Here is a 19,552-nt window from a genome sequence, read left to right on the forward strand (position 1 = left end):
ACCAACATTATCAAAAAATCTGTCCCACTTCGGTCATTCTCTCTTCCCGCTCTCTTGTTGGGCTGAAAACACAAAGGGTTGAAAGCATGCGTCTCCAATCTCGAGGGCAGTTTCTATTCTGGCGTGTTGCTCCATGGCCTCTGGATGGAAAAGCAATATCTTCTATCCTGTCTGGGTAGCCTTCAACCTGATGCCATAAATATTGATTTCTTCTTCTGGTAGAAGAATTTCCCTCCCCTTCCCTTTTCTTCTATTCCCCACTCTGGCCTCTTGACTCGTCTCACCTGCCTATCATCTGGGTGTCCCTCCTCCTTCCCTTTCTCCTATGGTCCACTCTTCTCTCCTATCAGGTTCCTTCCTCTCCAGCCCTTTATCTTTCCTACCCACCTGACTACACCTATCACCTACGAGCTTCCCCTCCCCCCACCTTTTTATTCTGGCGTCTTCGCCCTTCCTTTACAGTCTGAAACGTCAATTGTTTATTCATTTCCATGGATGCTGCCTGACCTTCTGAGTTCCTCCAGCATTTTGTGGGTGTAGCTTTGGACTTCGAGCGTCTGCCAAATTTCTCGTTTATCAGTTCCTATCCTACTGTTATCAGATTCTTGAAAGGACTTGTCATATGCTAAAGATGAATTTTTGATTTCTCAATCTACCTCACCACAGCCTTTGGACTTTATTTGTTTATTTTAACTGCAGTTTTTCTGTAGCTGCAACAATGCATCTGTGTTTTTTAAACTACTCTACCTCAAATGGCTTCATCGGCCTGGATGGCACGCAGGTAAAGTTCATCTCCGCATCTCGGTACGAGGCGACCAAAATAAACAAATAAAAACATCGAGTTTTTCATTCAGGCAAGTGAAGGACACTTTATTGTGGATGGCGGCAAGACCTTTGGTTAGTCAGGAGTGTGAATCATTCAAACAAAATGACTTGTCTCTAAATTATCCTTGTTTTTGCATCTGAAGAAGTGAACTTTCACTTGAGGATATTAATGATCAACAGTTCAGTGATGTTACGCCCATGAACGTTGAAGGAGGATGATTGGAGGCTGTCTCGAGGGTGGCGATCTTCCATGGCCTTTGTGTGATTGTATGTTACTGCCCAATTATCAGCCTGGACCCACACATTGCTCAGCTCTTACTGCATGCAGGTATAGTTTACTTCATCATCTGAAGAGCTGAGAATGAGATTGACCATTGGGCAATGATCACCAAACATTCCCACTTCTGAGCATACTTTTAACTTATTTATTATTTATTGAGATGCAGCACAGAACAAGACCTTCTGGTCTTTTGAGCCGCGTTGCCCAGCAACCTTTGATCTAACCCTAGCCTAATCTCAGGACAATTTACGACAATTAACCTACCAACCGATACGTCTTTGGACTGTGGGAGGAAAACAGAGCACCCAGAGGAAACCCAGGTGGTGACGGGGCGAATGTACAGGCTTCTTTCAGGCACCTGAATGAAGTGAAAGTTATTATTGTAATTGAAAATGGTCGCCTCCAGCACTCTACCCGAGAAACACCTCTGGCAATGGTGCCTAGCAACCAGAGTCACCTGCACTCGTGCCTGAAATGTTAACTCTAGTTCCCTCTCCACAGATGCTGCCCGACCTGCTGCGTATTTACAGCATTCTCTGTTCTTAATTCAGATTTCCAACCCTGTGTTTTTGTTGTGTTTTGATTGCTTTTGGTCCCCTGCCTTCATGGTAGTGGCCAAGCAAGAGCACGCTGTGCACAAAGCCACAAGCTTCGGACTCTTGGGTTTCCATGGATACCTAGTTTTGAGTTGTTACATTTGTCTAAAATAAACACAGACAATTCTGGAAATGCTCAGCAGATCAGTCTTCATAGGAAAAGAAACAAAGTTAATGTTTCAGATTGAAATCCATTCTGCTGTTTTGCATCTATCACATTTGGTACGATGGTAGCATCACAGAATATGGGGATCAGCATCTTCAGTGTGAAGGTGGGACTTCACAAAGGTTGTACGGTTGTCACTTCTAGTTTTCCATGGACATGCTGGTAAATTATTGTGGACAAGGTCAAGTATATTCCACTCTTGCCACTTCTAATGAATCCAGCCAGCAATGATCTACTTTGGCACTTCCTTGGCGAGCATGCTACTAAGCCAATCATGGTTGCTTGCCCACTGGCATTTAGGGCAGCAATGATGGTCTTCCATCTCTGTCTGTCCTTGGCCATCTTCTCTATTGTGCCCCAGGAACGGTTGAGGGTCCTTATTTCTGCCTCTACAGTATGGCGCCAAGTTGTCTTTGGTCTCCCGCGTTTCCTTCTCCCCTTCAGCGGTCCAGTGAAGCGCTATCCTGATGATGGGGTTGGCCTCTCTTCTCATCACGTGCCCAATCTAACTCCAATGCTTCCTCTTGATTGTGGCAATGTCCTCTTGATGACACTGAAAGAGTAGAGCGAGGTTAGAGATCTTCCTTGGCCAGAAAGTATAGAGCATCTCTTCTGAAGGCTCATAGGTAGAATGATGGTAGCTTGGCAAGGTGAACCAATGATGGGATCGGGCACAAAGTGCATGTGTGCCCTTGCTGGGCTCTGCTTCTTCCAAGTGATAGTCGTCGCAGAGAGGGTACTGATCTGTCAGATGAGGGAAGGGTATCACCTGCTGGAAACTTTTCAATTGATGACCTTTCATCAGTGGCTTGATTGGCATCCAGTTCTTCGCTGTGAACGCTTGCTCGCTGCTCTGCGCAGTGACACTGTACAATCTGCAGAGTGCGTAGCAGCAACTTGCCTAGGTTGCACTGTACTCATGGGAATGCGACCAAATCACGGACTATCCCGACCTGGAAATGTATCAGTGACCCCTTATCACTGCCCCACCAGCAGCTCGGTAGCAGTACCTTCGTCGTGTGGACTGCAGGGGTTAGTCACTTCCACCATCTGGAGGCACGCTGGGGTTATCATTAAATTCTGCCTGCCATGCTTGGGCCCAAGTGGGGCACTCAGTCAACATCGAGGGTACCCATGGCCTCTTCTTCTTAACTGGTCACCATGGCAGTCTCACTTTTGGTGTGTCTGTGCTGCTGATGAAGCAGGACATGTCTCTGAATGTAACTGTCTAGGTTAATTGAGTACTGCTATGTCAAAATGGTTCTCAGCTGGTCTGAGAGGGAGCTCAGGCACGAATGAGGTCTGAAGGTGCCTTCCCTGTGCATGAATCAGGGTTGACGCCAGGTTGACCACCCTGAAATCATGGTTTAATCCAACCGAGTGATCACTTTCAGCTGGGAGGTTAGCGGTCAGCCACACTTCTGTGCTTTTCCCAAGTTCCATAATGTGTGTGGATCCAACCATTCTCCCCCGTCCACTCATTCCCTTTGAGATCTGAGCATTTTCCTCATTATCCAGTGTTTAACAATGAGTCTGTTCTGATTAAAAAGCATCACCAATCCAATACCATATTTATTACATACCCACCTCTGTCTTTGACCTGTTTAAAATTCCACTTATCCACCTCAACTGACAATCTTGCACACAACTGCTGTATGTTGAAAGAAATTCAGTATAAAAGGCAGCACAACCACGGTTTGCAAGTTAGTGGCAAATCCACAATTTGCTTCCCCAGCTTTGTGCTATTATAATCTTCAGTTGCCACGACCTACTCTATCACAGAATGAATATTGGAATCTGCTGTGTACTATTCAGTCATCTTTTTTGATTCTTTTCAGAGGGTATGTAATAAGTGACACTAATTGTACCCTCCAGCATTCACCCCCTTCAGCGTAGATTGATTTGCTACTAACCCCATGATCATTCTGAGGGAAGTTGAATTTGTCTTGAGTCTTTTGAAGTGTGTGTTGTTGGAGGGAAAGCAAACAGTGCCACTGAATAACAGAGAAAGGCTTTCTGACAATTCTGCTCTTTAGAATAACTCTTCACTGCAGTTCCTCAGTTTCCTACACTGCTGTCTTGTATTAATTTACATTTATATTCAGCCTTTAACACAAGAAAAGGTGCTAAGGTGTTTCACAGGTGCACAATCAGAGAAAATTGGAGACTTCGCCAAAGCAGATGACTGGGAAGGCACACTTCATGGAGTGGTTGATTTAGGGAAGATTCCTGTAGGGCACTGAGGCGAAAGGTAGTCAATGCAAGGAAATCCCAGGGCTTGTGGGTGTTGATGCTTGAAGACAGCAGAGCAAAAGGCACATGGAGGCCAGCTCTGAAAGAATACAGAACTGAGGGCTGGAGGAGGCTTCAGAAGGCCCAGGGCCTTGGAGAAATTGTAAAATGTGAAGGAGAATTTTTAATCTGGGGCATTACATTTTATAGGGATAATAAGTGGAGTTATTCTCACAGACCTGGGGAATAAGGTGCTAAATCATTAAGGAGAAATGTTTTATGTTGTTTGATTTCATGCCTGTGGAGTACCTTAGGATCTTTATCATGTTAAGGGCACAATATACTGTAAATGCTTGTTACTGGCATTGTAGATCATGCTGTCCTCCGGATATTTATGTACGTGTCCCATTTTATAGCGTACTTCTATTTGTAATTAATATAATTTTATATTTAATCATTGAAGCTGACTATTTTTGTTTCCTGATTTTCTGATGTAGTAGTCTTAAGGCAAATTCAACTTGAAATTTAACTAAACCAGTAACTGTAAAGCCTACATCATTGGAAGAAAAGAAAACGTATTGTAGAACTCCACACAGAACTTTTCAAAGTTGCCCATTGACTAAACTCTGACAAATTTCCAAGTGGGATTCTCTGAACAGCAATTCTTCAACAAAGCCAACATCTTTGTGTTCCCTATGTCCTTCTCTGGTGCGGTGCTCTGCATCTGCCTGGAGTCCTGTCCGGTCCTGTCTTGGGGGAAGTGCACATGCGAAAATTTCTCCATCTCTACTGGTTTACGGCATGTGTTTCCCCAGCTGTGGGGTATTTCTGTGTCGCTGAACGCACTATATTCTGTTCTGATTCTACCCAAAATCACTTCAGCTTCTTTCCTCCAACTTCTGATGATTGATTGTGGATCGTTAGGTCTGAGCCGCTGAGATTCTGAATTCAAAGCCAGTTATAATCTATGCATTCAACAATTTAAGGAAGGATATTTGATCCATTCGGGAAGGAGGAGATTGGGGTCATTTTGGGGAATCTGACAATCTTTGGGGGAATGGTACAGAGTCTAAGGGAGGGGAGAGGGATAGGTGGAGGCAGGGGAATTTTGCCTGGACATGATGTGATGGAAGTGACGAGGGGTCAAAATAGAAGGACCTATCTCTAGGTAAATGGAGTGTGAGAAGTTTCAGAGAACTGGGATGGGTGGGAGGAGGTGTGAACACCACAATGACCCTAAGAGGAGTGGGCTTTGGGGGATCATTTTCCCAGGGATGAATGGCAGTTTTACCATTCATCTCCAAAAAGAAGTGGGGGAAGGACTTTTCACTTCTAGGAAAAAGGCAGATCCTTTTCATGAATGAGGCAGGAGGGAGCAAATGTGACTTTGGCTTTTAATACCAACTTTTGAGTTGGATTGTGTCTAATTTGTAAATCTCAAACAGAGTTCTGAATCTCATGTCACCAAAAGGAAGGTCCACCTGGGCTGGCTCTGTGGAAATCCAACATTCAGCTTTCTGAACTCCACGTCACCAGTGCAATTTGTGATGTTTGAATTGCCCCAGCCTTTCCTCTCTTTCCCTGCCTTGTTTGAAATTTTCCTTCTGTCATCTGAAAGTTGACAAAGTAGGGGGAAGGTGATGACAAGCTCTCATTTAATCTTTTCTAACCAGGAGAATTCATCTTTATCTATCTAGGGTCATTCTTGGGATATATGATCAAGATCAAGATTAAAACCTTCCCAGCTGGTACTGTCACTACTACTTTACTCCACTGAGAGGGAGTTAGCTAGTAAAGTTAATTGGTCGTGCTTTGTGGTAAAAGATTGGAGTCAGGAATGTGGCAGGATGTGACTAGGGTATGTGAGGTATAGGAGAAGATTAACAACATGGTCCTGAAGCCCAATCCTTCAAGAAAGATGCTCTTTATTGAAGAGGCAGTGATTCTTACATTGCTTAATCTAGTCTTTTACTTTAGGAGAATAGTTATAATCCAGTATTTGGGTGTTTTTGTGCTATTTGTTACATAATGTTTCAGATTGCATTAAGCCGTCAAAAGAACTGATAGTCAAGAGCACTAGTTGTGAATTCTTCTTTCCATCAGGAATACACCCTGCTGGAAGAAATCTTTCCATGTGGGGTTTATCATCTCTCTGGTTCTCAGAATCTTTAACATTTGCTGTTTAAATGTGAATTCAAGCAAAGGAGCTCATCAGTTTTCCAAGCCCCACAACTGAAATCGGCAAATCAACTAGGGTTTAAAACTTGTTTCCTTCTTTCCAATCCACAGCCTAGAGAGTCAGTAACCAGTGAAGAAGGGGTCCCAGACTGTAGTGACTTGTGCTTGAGAGCTGCAGGGTTTTAACTGCTTACGATCCAACCTTGTGCAGTCTTGAGGCTCCCATGCCCTGCCCTGCCAATGTGTCCCCTAGCTTTCTAGACTTGGCTGAGAGGATTGCCTTCATTTGGTGGGGGTAGGGGTGCATTCCACATCAGGCAAACATAATCCATCACGTTTACTGTATCTGGGCCGGCTCCACAGAAAAACTATGTGAGATATCCTGGAATCTTAGACACAATACAGTAATACATTTCCATGATGACATGTCAGAACCGACTCATGGAAAAGAAATCAAGTTATTATTGTTGGAGTTCAAGTTGTTATTGGCGGCTAAGCACCCTTTGTATTGTACGTGATGATAATGCTATTCCCAGGGGGACTAAGCCAATAAACTGTCAAAGGCCAGCAGTGGTAGATTTGAAAAATCACATCACAAGTATCATATAGTGTGAGATTCTGACCTTAATAGTGCAGCAGACTTCCTTCTTCACTGGCAAAAATTAATATAGCACACTCTGATTATCTGCTGTGCATAAATCCCAATGATTCACTGGGATCCCATACCCATTCTCCATTTAAACTGTCAACATGTCAAGGTGATGCATTTTAAGATGTCAAATAGGAGTAAGGTAAATATAATTAATGGCAGGTCACTAACGAATACTGAGTAACGTTGGTGTTTAATGCCATAGTTGATTGAAAGTTACAACACAGATAAAAAGGGTGGTGACGAAGGCATTTGGCATACCCAGCTTCATAGGTTGGAGTATGTAAAAAAAAAATTTAAAAAAAAAAATAATTGGGGCATTATGTTGCAATTTTTACAAAACACCAGTTAGACAGCACTTGTAATATCGGGTTCGATCCTGGTAGCTACGCTATAGGAAGGAAATGGTTGTGCTAGAGAGAGTGCAGAGGAGATTTACAGAATGATATTGTTGGGTTGGAGAGCTTCAGTTATAGGGAGAGATTACATAGGCTGCGTTTATTTTCCCTGGAGCGAAGAGGGCTGAGGGATGACCTGAAATGGTGAAATAAAATTCTGAGGCCTGATGGAGTATAAAGGTAACTGATGGGTCTCTCTCCAGTGGCAGCACATAACAAACAAGGGAGTGCAATTTTAAGGCGAGGGAAAGGAGTTTCGAAGAGGATATGAGGGGAAATGTTTTTTAACATAGTCACTAATATGTAGATGCACAGCAGCAGGATGTGGTGGAATCAGATACAAGTACTATGTGGAAGAGGCATTTAAACAAGCATATACACAGGCAAAGCATGGGAGGATACAGACGTGATGCAGACAAATAGGATTAGTGTAGACAGATCAGTGTGAATGTGGTGGGCTGAATGGCCTGTTTCTGTACTATCTAATTCTAAAACTCACTGGAGATTTATTTCCACCATTTCTTTTAAACTTGCCTGGTTCCGCGTTTTAATTTTTTTTAAATTGTAATTGAATTAAGTAAAGTGAATTCAAAATGTGTTGGGTATTATATGCACAACATCCAATAGTCTGAAACTTCTGCCTGTCTGACCTCACCAAAGAGCTGAGGCTGCCGGATTATCAGTATTGCTATTGGAAGGGAGGTGAATCTTTCCATTATCATACTAGTGTACCCAATCACCAGAGCATCATTTGCTGAGTATTTCATCCTAATCTGTAAATTGCAGCTAGACCACCGTTTAGTACCACAATTTCCAAACCTTCCTTTAAACTTCAGGCTATTTGTGATCTGCTGATCCTTGATTCAATTACAGTGTCTGTTAACTTGAATTACACCTTTACCCTTTCTCTCATACTTGTCTCCCTCTTGGAAAAACTGCCTTGCACCCAAATGTAAGACAGTATTGATTCATTACTGTATAGTAACAAATCAATACTGTATAATCCTGTACAATGATAAACCTGATAAGATGATAAATAGCAGAATAAGGCCATTCGGCCCATCGAGTCTGCTCTGCCATTTCATCATGACTGATCGATTTTCCTGCCTTCTCCCCGTAACCTTTCACGCCCTGACTGATCCAGAGGTGTGCATTACCAGGGCTTGCTATTTTTGCCTTGTTATTTATTTGATGTAAGTTCTTAGCCAGGGTCCGTGATCCACACCAGACCATCAGTAATGAAGGCCCTGTTGTCCACAGTTCAAATATGTTTTCTGTTCTTCTGCATGCTTGTGTTTGTGTGTTGTGTTATCACCATAGTCTAACCATGGCTTACATTGAGCATCAGTAACAATGAGATCCTTCTAGTGTCAAACACTCATCTCCTTTCTTGTTGCTGTGTGGACTTGCAGCTCTGGAGTGAGGAGGTGACAAAAGTGAGTATTCAAAACCCATGGAGAAATGACATAGGCAGTGGAAAAGCTAAGCTATGGTCACTTGGTGATTAATATTGGGGGAATAATAAAGAATTATTAAAAGGTGTTTTACAAGTGAGTACCTCCCAATTGATCATTACTAAACTTGCATTGCTTTTAAAAACCTCAGATCAAAATGTGAATCTGCCGCACCTTCATATTGATCCCCATCTGTTCCCACTTCCAGTCTTGGGGTTGATTGACAAATTGGTTCAAGCAGCAGTGAAGCACTGTAAGGTTCCTGTCTCTTGTGGTACCCCCCCCCCCCCCACCGGTATTAATGGCCAATGTCAGGTGGTAAAGAGATTTTGGTCAGGAGAGGGAGGTTGATCGTTCAAAGGGACAGGGAGTAACGAGAGTGATCTGATATTGCTGTTTGCATTTCATGCCCTTGATGTTGTGGCTGGGATCTCACTTAATGACATGTGATTTTCTGGGACATGTTTCAACTCATTGCAATCTTCCCCCCAACACCTCCAGAAACAAATGCCCTACAGAAGGAGAAAATATCTGTGATGATGGGAATTAAAGACATCCACGCAGTTATGCAATTGATAAAGGGCAAGAGTGCCTTAATCCAGTGTATCACGGCTAGATCGTTCCCAATCCAATAATCCACATAGTGAAGAGATGGGGGGAGTGAGATATCCAAAATCACTGGCAGAAGTAAGAAGTTTCTATTTTTGGAAGTGGGACCTGATAGTGAAATCTCTCCAGCTCTATACAGTAAAGTACCTTACACCCAATATTAATAAAATCAGAGAAACACTGATTCTATGTAAAAATCCAATGTGAGATGTCCACTGTTTTACATTACTTGTAAATGTTTGTTGAAGTGCAAGTAAATGGCTCCAGAACGTAGCACTTAGGGGTTGTGACAATCCTAACTGCCACGGTGTTGAGCGGTTTGCTCTGTGTGTACCATGTGACCAATGCTCTAGGTTCTCCATGTCTTTTGGGGTGGGTGGAGGCTAATGATGAATTAAAGCTGCAATATATAGAACGCACTCATGCAACTCTTCGGAATGATGGGAAATTTGGTTGGCATGGATCATTTGGGTCAAAAGGCCTGTTTCTGTAAAGCCAAACTCTTCATCACTTTTGGAAAATTTTGCTCTTCTTCTGCACTGCGAGAGTTTTCACTCTGCTGAATGGGATCCTGATTAACCCAAACCCAGAAGGTGTGTCTGAAAGATGCTTGCATTTGTGGGCTTCTAGCAACTGTCAACGTTGGGTTAGGGAAACAAATCATCTTTACATTCAAAGGCAAATTGTATTCTTTACATCAAAGGCATTCATGAATCCCATTTTCTAGTGTAAGTATATTGCAGCTTTGCCAACTGATGGATTCTTGGCATTTCCTTGGTATTGTTTAAGATCTTAAAAATTGTGGCAATATTTTTGATAATTTGATTGATTAACCATGCATGAAATTAAGATTGCTCGAGGAAATGAAGGGTATTTGTTAATTCAGTGGTCCAGTACTGATGATTTAGACGGATACCTGATGTCATCAGTCTGATCTGGTTTCTCCTGTCCAACCCTTGCAAACAGAATACCCACAGCTAGCTCCACCTTGTGTTCATTTTGATTTCAATCTTAACCCACGTAACAAATTCAAAGGATAGCTGGATTTTGGTACTGCTGTTTCATTTTCTAACATTTTATTGGTGTTCTGCTTTAATATCATTTCTGATCTTGGGAGCGGTGGGAATCATTTTGAACAAAATCCAGTCTATGATGGTATCCATATGCACATTTTTCATAGTTTCATGTTGACATCGACATGCTTGTAATAGCTCAGAGAAAGAAACACCCTTGCACCCCAATTTTGTCCTCTGTGCTGAGAATGCGATCAATGTCTTCAATCACAGGGAGAATTTTCTATCCTTGAGTCTCTTGCATGTATAAATTTGCAGCCCACATCTGCCAAACTTGGTTTGGCTGCATAATTGTTTAATATTAGCAAGCATTGGTGAAAGTTTGCTTTGGATATGGTGGACTTTGAACACAGGTATGGATCACTGGTGATCATTTTGGGAAGTATCAATGCTTTGTTTCTGAATGACTAATAACATTTCTTCCTCAATATAGAGTGGCTACACTAACCTTTTGGTTGTACGTTTTAAGATGAACATCTTTTTTATAGGCACATTGAGTTGCTCATTAATATTTGCTTTCATTGAATTAACTAGTCAGTAACGATAATGTATTAACTGTAGAGCCATTTGGGATGGAAACGTGTGATCAATACAGAGGCTGCTGTGATCATTTATCACCTTTGACACCAGCGAGGTTACCGACATGACAGAGCCGCTCACCCCCACGTAAAGCTGATGGGCGGGGAAAAGGGGCTCACCTATAAACTGGCTGGTGTTCCTCCTTGAGTATCGTGACTTCTGGGTTTGACAGTGACCTTGTTCCTTTAAATTGATGCAGGGAATTCTTAAGCCTTAAAAGAGAAAGGTCTGAGTAATCCAACCCCACATTCAAATTCATTATATTCTCATTGGAAGGCAAAATTATCTAAACTCTTTAGCAAACCACACACTTCAAACATCAAGGCACGTGGACACTGTGTTCATCGCGCAATGTAGCTGGGTTCCCCGATTCACTTAGCAAGCTAATAACATTGACACGAGGAAATCTGCAGATGCTGGAAATTCAAGCAACACACATACAAAATGCTGGTGAACGCAGCAGGCCAGGCAGCATTTATAGGAAGAGGTATTAACGTTGCTAACTATGCAGTGGACCATGTCACCAAAACCTCACTACTGTTTTTCTGATTTTTTTAGTTACACATTTAATAGGTTTCAGTAGGTACGTTTAATGTCAGAGAAATGTATACAATATACATCCTGAAATTCTTTTTCTTCGCAAACATCCACAAAAACAGAGGAGTGCCCCAAGGAATGAATGACTATTAAACTTCAGAACCCCAAAGCCCCCCCTCAGCTCCCCCCCCCACAGCAAGGCAATGACCCTCCCCCGACCAGCAAAATAAAGCATCAGCGCCGTCCACCGAGCACTCAAGCATGCAGCAAAGCATCAATAAAGACACTGACTTGCAGGACCCCAAAGACTACGCATTCACCCAGTAATTTGACATACCACAGGCTCTCTTTCTTCCCAATGAGGGAAAAAGAGGTGTATCTGTTTCACATTGAGAGTGGAGACATAACAAACAACTTGCTGATTTATGATGTTAAGAGCCTGTTGCGTCACTTTTTTCGAGCTCTGTGCCCAGAGAGCTCAGGTCTCTGGACACGCAGCCAGCAGCTAACCTGCTGCTCCCGATGGTCCGTGTTCTCCTGCAATGCCTCAGTCAGGGGCACCGGTCTGGAATCAGCCTGTCTCCAGAACCATGAAAATCCAGCACCCTGAAGGCACACTAGTCTTCCAGGCCGTGTCCTTGGGATATCAAAAAGCAGCCGGTCGTGAGGCCCTGAGAGCGGGTCCCATTACCACAAAGAACCAAAGTCAGGGTCGTCAAAAGAACCTTGAAAGGGGGGGGGGGGGGTGGAGAAGAGATATCAAAGATAGCAATCGAGCTGTTTCTGAAGGTGCAAACAAGGGAGTCGCTGTTTAGCGCCATCTTGACTTTACTCCGCCCTCCAATAGTGGATGAAATTGATTTTTGTCACTCTGTTGGGGGTGCGCTCCAAGCTGACCTCTGCATTCTGGCTGGCCCTTGTGGTGTCAGTCAATTCACCATGCTGTCCTCTTGGTCTCCAGGTCATGAACTGTTGCCACTGCCATCATGCTCTGTGCTTGTCCATTCCCAATTTGAAAACCAGGCTTGTAATTCAGTTCTTTTTTCTCCCCCCATGCTGTTCATTTTGTGCATAACCATTTCTGTGTTTAACCCTCTGCAAGGATCGAGCTTCAAGGTGGTCCAATGCATTCAGAAACCATCTGACGTAGAATCCATGGGCAATTCAACTGGTTTATCATATTGAATGGGAAGTCAAAGTAAAAGTACTTTAATAATGCACAAAAAATGGTCTTTTAATTGTATTTGCAATGAGCTGTTCAATTTAGTCACAGTTACACCAAGTCAGTTGGCCACCTTGAGGTCATAAAGACTAACAAGTCATTAAGTGCATAGCAGGAGTTCAGAGCATGCGTGCTGGTGCAGAAGCTGTCTATAACTTTTATAGAGTGTTGGCCTAGCACTCTGTTTTACGCTGCCCCAATATGCTATGTGCTCTTCTGACATACTGACGGTGTTTTTCTAGGCATTTATACAGGTTTAAATGTCTTCATGGTTCTTCTGGAAGGATCTGGCATTGAAAGCTGTATACACCTGTAACCATTTTCAAACCATTTCTGACGGACAAGCTGAGGCAGCAGCCAATAAAATTTCCATTGACATAGGTAGATGAAGTCAACTGGCCTCCCAGAACCAGTTGTTTCTGAGGACCTCCTGTTTGGGGAATTACCAGATCCAGGTGATTGAGTTGCTGGTGGTTCAATCATCTAATCACAGGGCAGATGACTGCACAAAGCAACCTGGACAAAGGTATAACTGAAGATGTAAACCAGTGCTGGTTTGTATTGGTCTGTTACAGATTGTTGCTGTGTTAATGTGTGACTTTGGGTTTCACCTTCTCCTCCTCCCCTACTCCCCCCCCCCCCCCCACAACCCCAACCTTTCTATTTTCAGGCAGAGCAGGAGCTACGAGTGGCTCAGACGGAGTTCGACCGGCAAGCTGAGGTCACCCGGTTACTGCTGGAAGGCATCAGTAGTACACATGTATGTTGTGAATGGAACGAGACGATTCCGTTATTACCTGGCTCTGTTTATCACAATGCTCTGTACCATATGGAATGATTCCACACACACACACACACACACACACACACATCTCCTCTGACATCAGTGGACTTGCATCGAATCAGCACATTGAAATCCGTTGTCCCAGCTAACTGGTTGACATCGATGCTTATTGTCTACATGAATCCCTTTCTTCCTTGCTTCCTAGCATCCTATTAACCTGCTCTTTTCCTCATCTGTTATCAAACTTCTCCTTGAGCTGTTGTCCCAGCTGTTCCTATAGTACCGGCTCCTTCATTTAAGGCAGTGATTCCCAACCTGGGGTCCACAGATGCCTTGCTTAATGCTTTTTATCCATGGTATATAAAAAAAGGTTGGGAACCCCTGCTTTAAGGTGTAAATGCTTTGGCTGCATTCCCTTTTATCAATACCAATCCTCTATTTATCATCTGTTTTCTGATCCCACACTTGGTGAGAAACAATTTTTTTGTGTCTTCCACGTCAAGCCCTTCAATAATTTTCCGACTTCTACCATGTTCATCTGCTCTCGGTTGTTTTTTTTCTCCCTCTCTCTCATTACTACAATCATTAACAGGGCACGGTAGCTTTACAGCACAGGCGACCGGGGTTCTATTCCTGACGCTGCCTATAAGGAGTTTGTACGTTCTCCCTGTGACCGCGTGGGTTTCCTCCGGGTGCTCCGGTTTCCCCTCACAGTCCAAAGGCGTACAGGTTGGAAGGTTAATTAGTCATTGTTAGGGTTAAATTGAGGATTGCTGGGCAGTGCAGCCCAAAGGGCCAGAAGAGCTGAACCCACACTGTATCTCAATAAATAAATACATTTTAACTTCATTGAATCTGAGGGCAACAGTAGGGTAGGAAATTGACCTCAATTTGCAATGAAACAAAGAGAAACGCAAGAGGCTATTAAAATAGGCTGTTCTCTCCTGATCGCTCCGCGTTCCAGTGTTACTCTGTCCCTTTTCCCTTCCATGCACCTCTACGTTACCATCTGAATCACTAACTCTGGAACTGGTCCACAGCTTTGCAACTACAGTAGATTCTGGTTAACTGGAACACATCAGGACCAATACATTTTGACCCAATTAAGCAGCTGCCCCAATTAGCTGAGTTTAATAGAAACAGTTAAAAAGATATAAATAAAGATGAACTACCATTTAACTAACAAATTATATATTTAAATGAACTATGGAATGAATTAGAGGTGCTCAATGTTACTACAGTGCTATAAAACTGTGTATTAGTTCCTATTCTGCCCTCGCTCAAGAGCTTTCCCCATTTTCTTAAGCTAGACAGATAGATAACTCCAGTCCCGATGTAGTTGAAGATGGTTTTATTATTCACCAACACGTTACAGTACCCAAGGAGCCGATGTAAAAAGACAGTAGTTCTTGGCGTTCTAACAAAAGGCAGATTCAAATATTGATTTAAATTCCTTCATCCTCTAACAAGCACTTCTAACTACTATTTGAAATATACTAACAATATAAAATGGCTGACCTGATGACAAAAGCTAATTGCTTACTGTGATGATGAGCAATCAACAACAGCTATGAACCTACCAATAAGCTGTGAGATCTAGTAATTAGAAATAAAATAACAATCCAAATCAGGAAAGACATAACAGTGACTAATAATTATCAGTGGAGGAATTCATCTGGTGTACACTGTCATGTTCTTTTGATTGACTGTAAATGAACAAAATCAGCACAGACACTTAGTCCAGATAGTTAACTTGCCTTCGTACAATGCTATCAATGATTGCATCCTCCAAATCTTCAATTTCATTGTAATTTTCAAGATGATTGTCAATGCCTTTAAATCCTTCATAGTTAATAACTTGTTGAAGTAGTGAAATCATTTCATTTTCACTCTTGGCCATTTCTGGCATCTTTAAGCCTGAATGCTTGAAACTGCAGTGAACAAAACAGTTCCAATTTGTCTTGCTCCTTATTTCTCACAAATTACCAGTTACAAAAATCACTGCTTTTTGAACACAAACACACGCAACTGACTCTATTCAAAGCACTCGTTCTAAGCACAGTGTAGTATCTAATGGCCGCACAAGTGCATGAGTCTGACATTAGTTAGAAACTGTTTAGCAATAGTCTCCTGTCCCAATTAAGTTCATTGTGCCCCAAATAAACTAAGGGATACCCGGCTATTTTCTCAATTAGTTTTTGTTGTTTAAGAGTTGTCTTAAATAAGCAGCTGTCCTGATGAACCAATTAACTGGAATCCACTATTTGTTGTTTTGTTTTCTGTGCTTTGTTTCAAATCTAATATTAAGCATAAGAGACCATCTAGCCAATCAAAGCTCTGTGCAGACCCCAGTTGTAAAGCATGGAAATGGGGTCTTCTGCCCATTGTGTCTGCACTGGCCGTCAAGCGGCCATCCAATTTCTTACTCTTACATGCCCATCATCGACCCTACACACGTACCCCAAGCCCGAATCTCCAGTCACCCACCTGCACTAGGAGTAACTGACAGCAGTCTACCAGTCAGCACACTTGAAGAATATGGAAAGCAACAGGGGATCCTCAGATGGATACAGGCGATGCTTTCAGACCCCGTGTAGACAGCATCCATATTTCAGGAACAAACCTGCATTAACTCCTGCACCATTGTGACACCCCGTCAAATTAGAACCCTTGTTCCTTTCTCATGGCTTGGGAACTTTCTTCCCCTCTTTTTTTTTCTTTTGCAAGTATGTGAATGTACAGTTTCCTTCTGCTTGTCACTCCTGAATCTACATTACAGCAGCTCCCTTGGTTATAGGTTTGCTGCAGCTGTTGGGGAGGGTTTAAACTGATTTGACAGGAGAATGAGAGACAGAGAGGTGGGTCAGGGGATGGAGCAGTTGGTGTAAAGGTAAATGCAACACACAGACTGTAAGGAAAGATAGACAGTAGACAGAGCATCCGTGCAGTCAATTGGATGGGTTGAAATGTGTCTAAGGCAAGAAGTATCAGAACCAAGGATGATGAGCTTAGAGCATGGATCTGTATGTGGCATTACAACACTGGCCATCCGGGAGGGAAGCAGTTGTTCAATCTTGGAGTAGGTTAAAGCACTGACACAACATTGTGGGCCGAAAGGCCTGTGCTGTCCTATGTTCTATAGTCTTAGTTCCTTGGTTTTCCTCTGAGTAACCATCATTTCAACCAGTTAATTATTAGTTTTGAAATTCTAACAGAAAGCAGGAAAAAATGTATTCTCCATTAGGTCTGTTCCCCTCTCACTTCTGGATTCATTCACATACCCTGTCTTAACACCACACGGGAAGATTGAGCTAATGAATGTTGTTTTGAATGAGGGTGGACTGAATGGAAAGTGATGCTCATTTGAATAATTCAAACCTACAAATCATGATTTTAAAAACCAGTTGAAATCTCTCTTTCCACAGACCAACCACCTCCGCTGCCTGCATGAGTTTGTGGAGGCTCAGGCGACATATTACGCCCAGTGTTACCAGTATACGATGGACCTGCAGAAACTACTGGGCAGGTAAGGGGCAGTGGACGCCGCAAGTGAAGTATCCAGATATATTCAGCCTAGTTTCTCTCAATCTCCACTCGAGAATAGTGCACATTGCTGCTGTTTAGGACACTGGACAATCAGTTTGCCTGCAACCGTCCAGGTCACTTTTTATAATGATGTGCTCACGGTTTGTAGATGTTTTTGGCAAGTTCAACTTATACACCCCCATCAAGTTACCTCTCATCCTCATTCATTCCAAAGAGAAAATCCCTAGCCCACCTAAATGAGCTCGTCCTCATTTGCCCATTTGCTTGTGGTCTGCTGCTGTAGCCTATCCACTTGAAGGTTCGACATGTGCATTCAGAGATGCTCTTCGGCACATAACTGTTGTAACACATGGTTATTTGAGTTACTATGGCCTTCCTGTCAGCTTGAACCAATCTGGACATTTTCCTTTGACCTTTTTCATTAACACGGCATTTTCTCTCACAGAACTGCCACTCTCTGAATGTTTTTTCTTGTTTTTTGTACCATTCTCTATAAACTCTAGAGACTGTCGTGTGTGAAAATCCCAGGAGGTCAGCAGTTTCTGAGATACTCAAATCACTCTGCCTGGCACCAACAATCATTCCACGGTCAAAGTCACTTAGATCACATTTCTTCCCCATTCTGATGTTTGGCCTGAGCAACAACTGAACTTCTTGACCATGTCTGCGTGCTTTTATGCATTGAGTTGCTGCCACATAATTGGCTGATTAGATACGTGCATTAATGAACAGGTATACCTAATAAAGTGGCCACTGAGCATACTTTTTTATTAATCTGTCTCTGACCTGAGTGCCTCTATTTGTGTAAGTCGTACTTGAATCAGGAGGAAGATGGTGAAGTGACTGTTAACACCAAATGCTTCATGGCACAGTCCCCTGCAAGAGAGTTTGAACACAGCTGATTTTACATACCATTTTGACCCCAAAGCTAGTATTATTGATTTGCAACCCCAAGCTGCATCTCGGTAGTGACCTCTGCAAGAAAGTGAATCCTTAACTATTTTTATAACCTCTTTAAAAATTTTCATTCCATGCTTTCAGCTCCAATGGAGAAATGTAAGTATAAATCTTGGATTTATGATATTAATGCTGGGCCTGTGAACACTCCTATTTATGATCATAAAGAGGAGTAGTTTCTGCAGCTCCTTTATTCTCTGTCATCCCTGCACCTTCCACAACATCAAAACCATCAAACCCACTTCCTTACTCGAAGGAATGTGTCTGCCAGGAAATTAAAAACCATGTGTATTGGCCTAGACTTTGGTGCAAGTTGATCCATATGAACAGTATGTTTTACAGGACTTGTAGTCTAATATTTTATCGTAGATCGGGCTGTTGTCCCCTCAAGGACTGGTTGAAATGTGCAGAAATTGGAAGATTATCTCCTAAAAGCCACTGCAATGAAAAAAGAATTATCAGAGCATTCAAAACTTGTCTTTCCCATTTTCATTGATACTTTTTGTTAGTCAAGAAATATTGTAAATTGGGGTAAGTTTTATTTGACAGTTGGAAGTCATGTGAATACTCTAGATGAATGCATTCAATCAAAATTGGCCACCCAAGTTCCAAATATTGCTGATATGTGACCTGGGGAAGGGGTGCCATCTACGGGTGATTAGATTTAGCATGCAGGTAACAGTGGTTCCTATACCCAGGGTCCTGTCGGTCAGGATCTTGGCTGTTGCTGAGGTAGCTGTGTGATGTTGAGGGTTGTGTCCCTGGCCTCACCACATTCATGAGCCTATAGTTGTGCTTGCTGCGTTCTTGGTGTGACCAAAATCTCTGAGAGGAGATAGAAGTCACTATGCAAACTGCGTCTCAATAGCTTGGCCAGCAGCACCATTTGCTTTGCTCTCAGCTATTGCTGGTGTATGATGGTCTATCCCTTCCCTCACTCTTTCCAGCACGTGACACCATCATGCTGCCAGGACATGGCTGAAATGGCAATGCCCTCTACCAGGACATTGAGACAAATTAGGATTTGTCCCTGGCTGACGGGAGAGGAGTTACAAAAGAACGCACGGGACTGTCTTATGTCATCGTTAGTGCAAATTCAAAGTTATTAGCGTCAGCTCAGAATGGATGGCTCGGGCTGGACAGAATCTGGGAGATTTAAAGTGAAGAATATTACAGAGTCAGCGGGAATGGGAAATATTTCAGATCACCTGATATCCCTCTCCAGAAATACACTGTTTTTCATCAGATTCGTGTTTGAGGGCCGTTGTAATGTGAATAAATTCACCTGAGAGACATTGAAGCTAATGTTTTATTCAACAAAGTGAGGCACTCTCTGTAGGAAGAGAGTGTCTCATTCAGAGTGTGGATATTGGGCCTTTTCAACCCAATAATACAGGACATTTTATATGCTAAACATTAAAGGATAGTTCTATAGTTACAATGAATCTACAGTGCTTCCTTTGAATT

General features: G+C 42.7%; 1 protein-coding gene across 3 annotated transcripts in view; it reads left to right on the forward strand.

Annotated features, from left to right (window-relative positions):
- The window catches only part of sh3glb2b (SH3-domain GRB2-like endophilin B2b), a 114,375-nt gene that overhangs the window by 90,139 nt on the left and 4,684 nt on the right, over positions 1 to 19,552 (forward strand). For 2 of the 3 annotated variants that reach the window (XM_072240313.1, XM_072240314.1), the window contains 2 exons: positions 13,469 to 13,558; positions 17,008 to 17,108. In XM_072240313.1, the coding sequence (XP_072096414.1) occupies positions 13,469 to 13,558; positions 17,008 to 17,108 (191 nt within the window). Of the gene's footprint in view, positions 1 to 8,736; positions 8,761 to 13,468; positions 13,559 to 17,007; positions 17,109 to 19,552 lie in introns of all 3 variants that reach the window. The other variant, XM_072240312.1, reaches the window with a different exon arrangement.

This window comes from Mobula birostris, chromosome 22, assembly GCF_030028105.1.
Source record: "Mobula birostris isolate sMobBir1 chromosome 22, sMobBir1.hap1, whole genome shotgun sequence".
NCBI lineage: Eukaryota > Metazoa > Chordata > Chondrichthyes > Myliobatiformes > Myliobatidae > Mobula > Mobula birostris.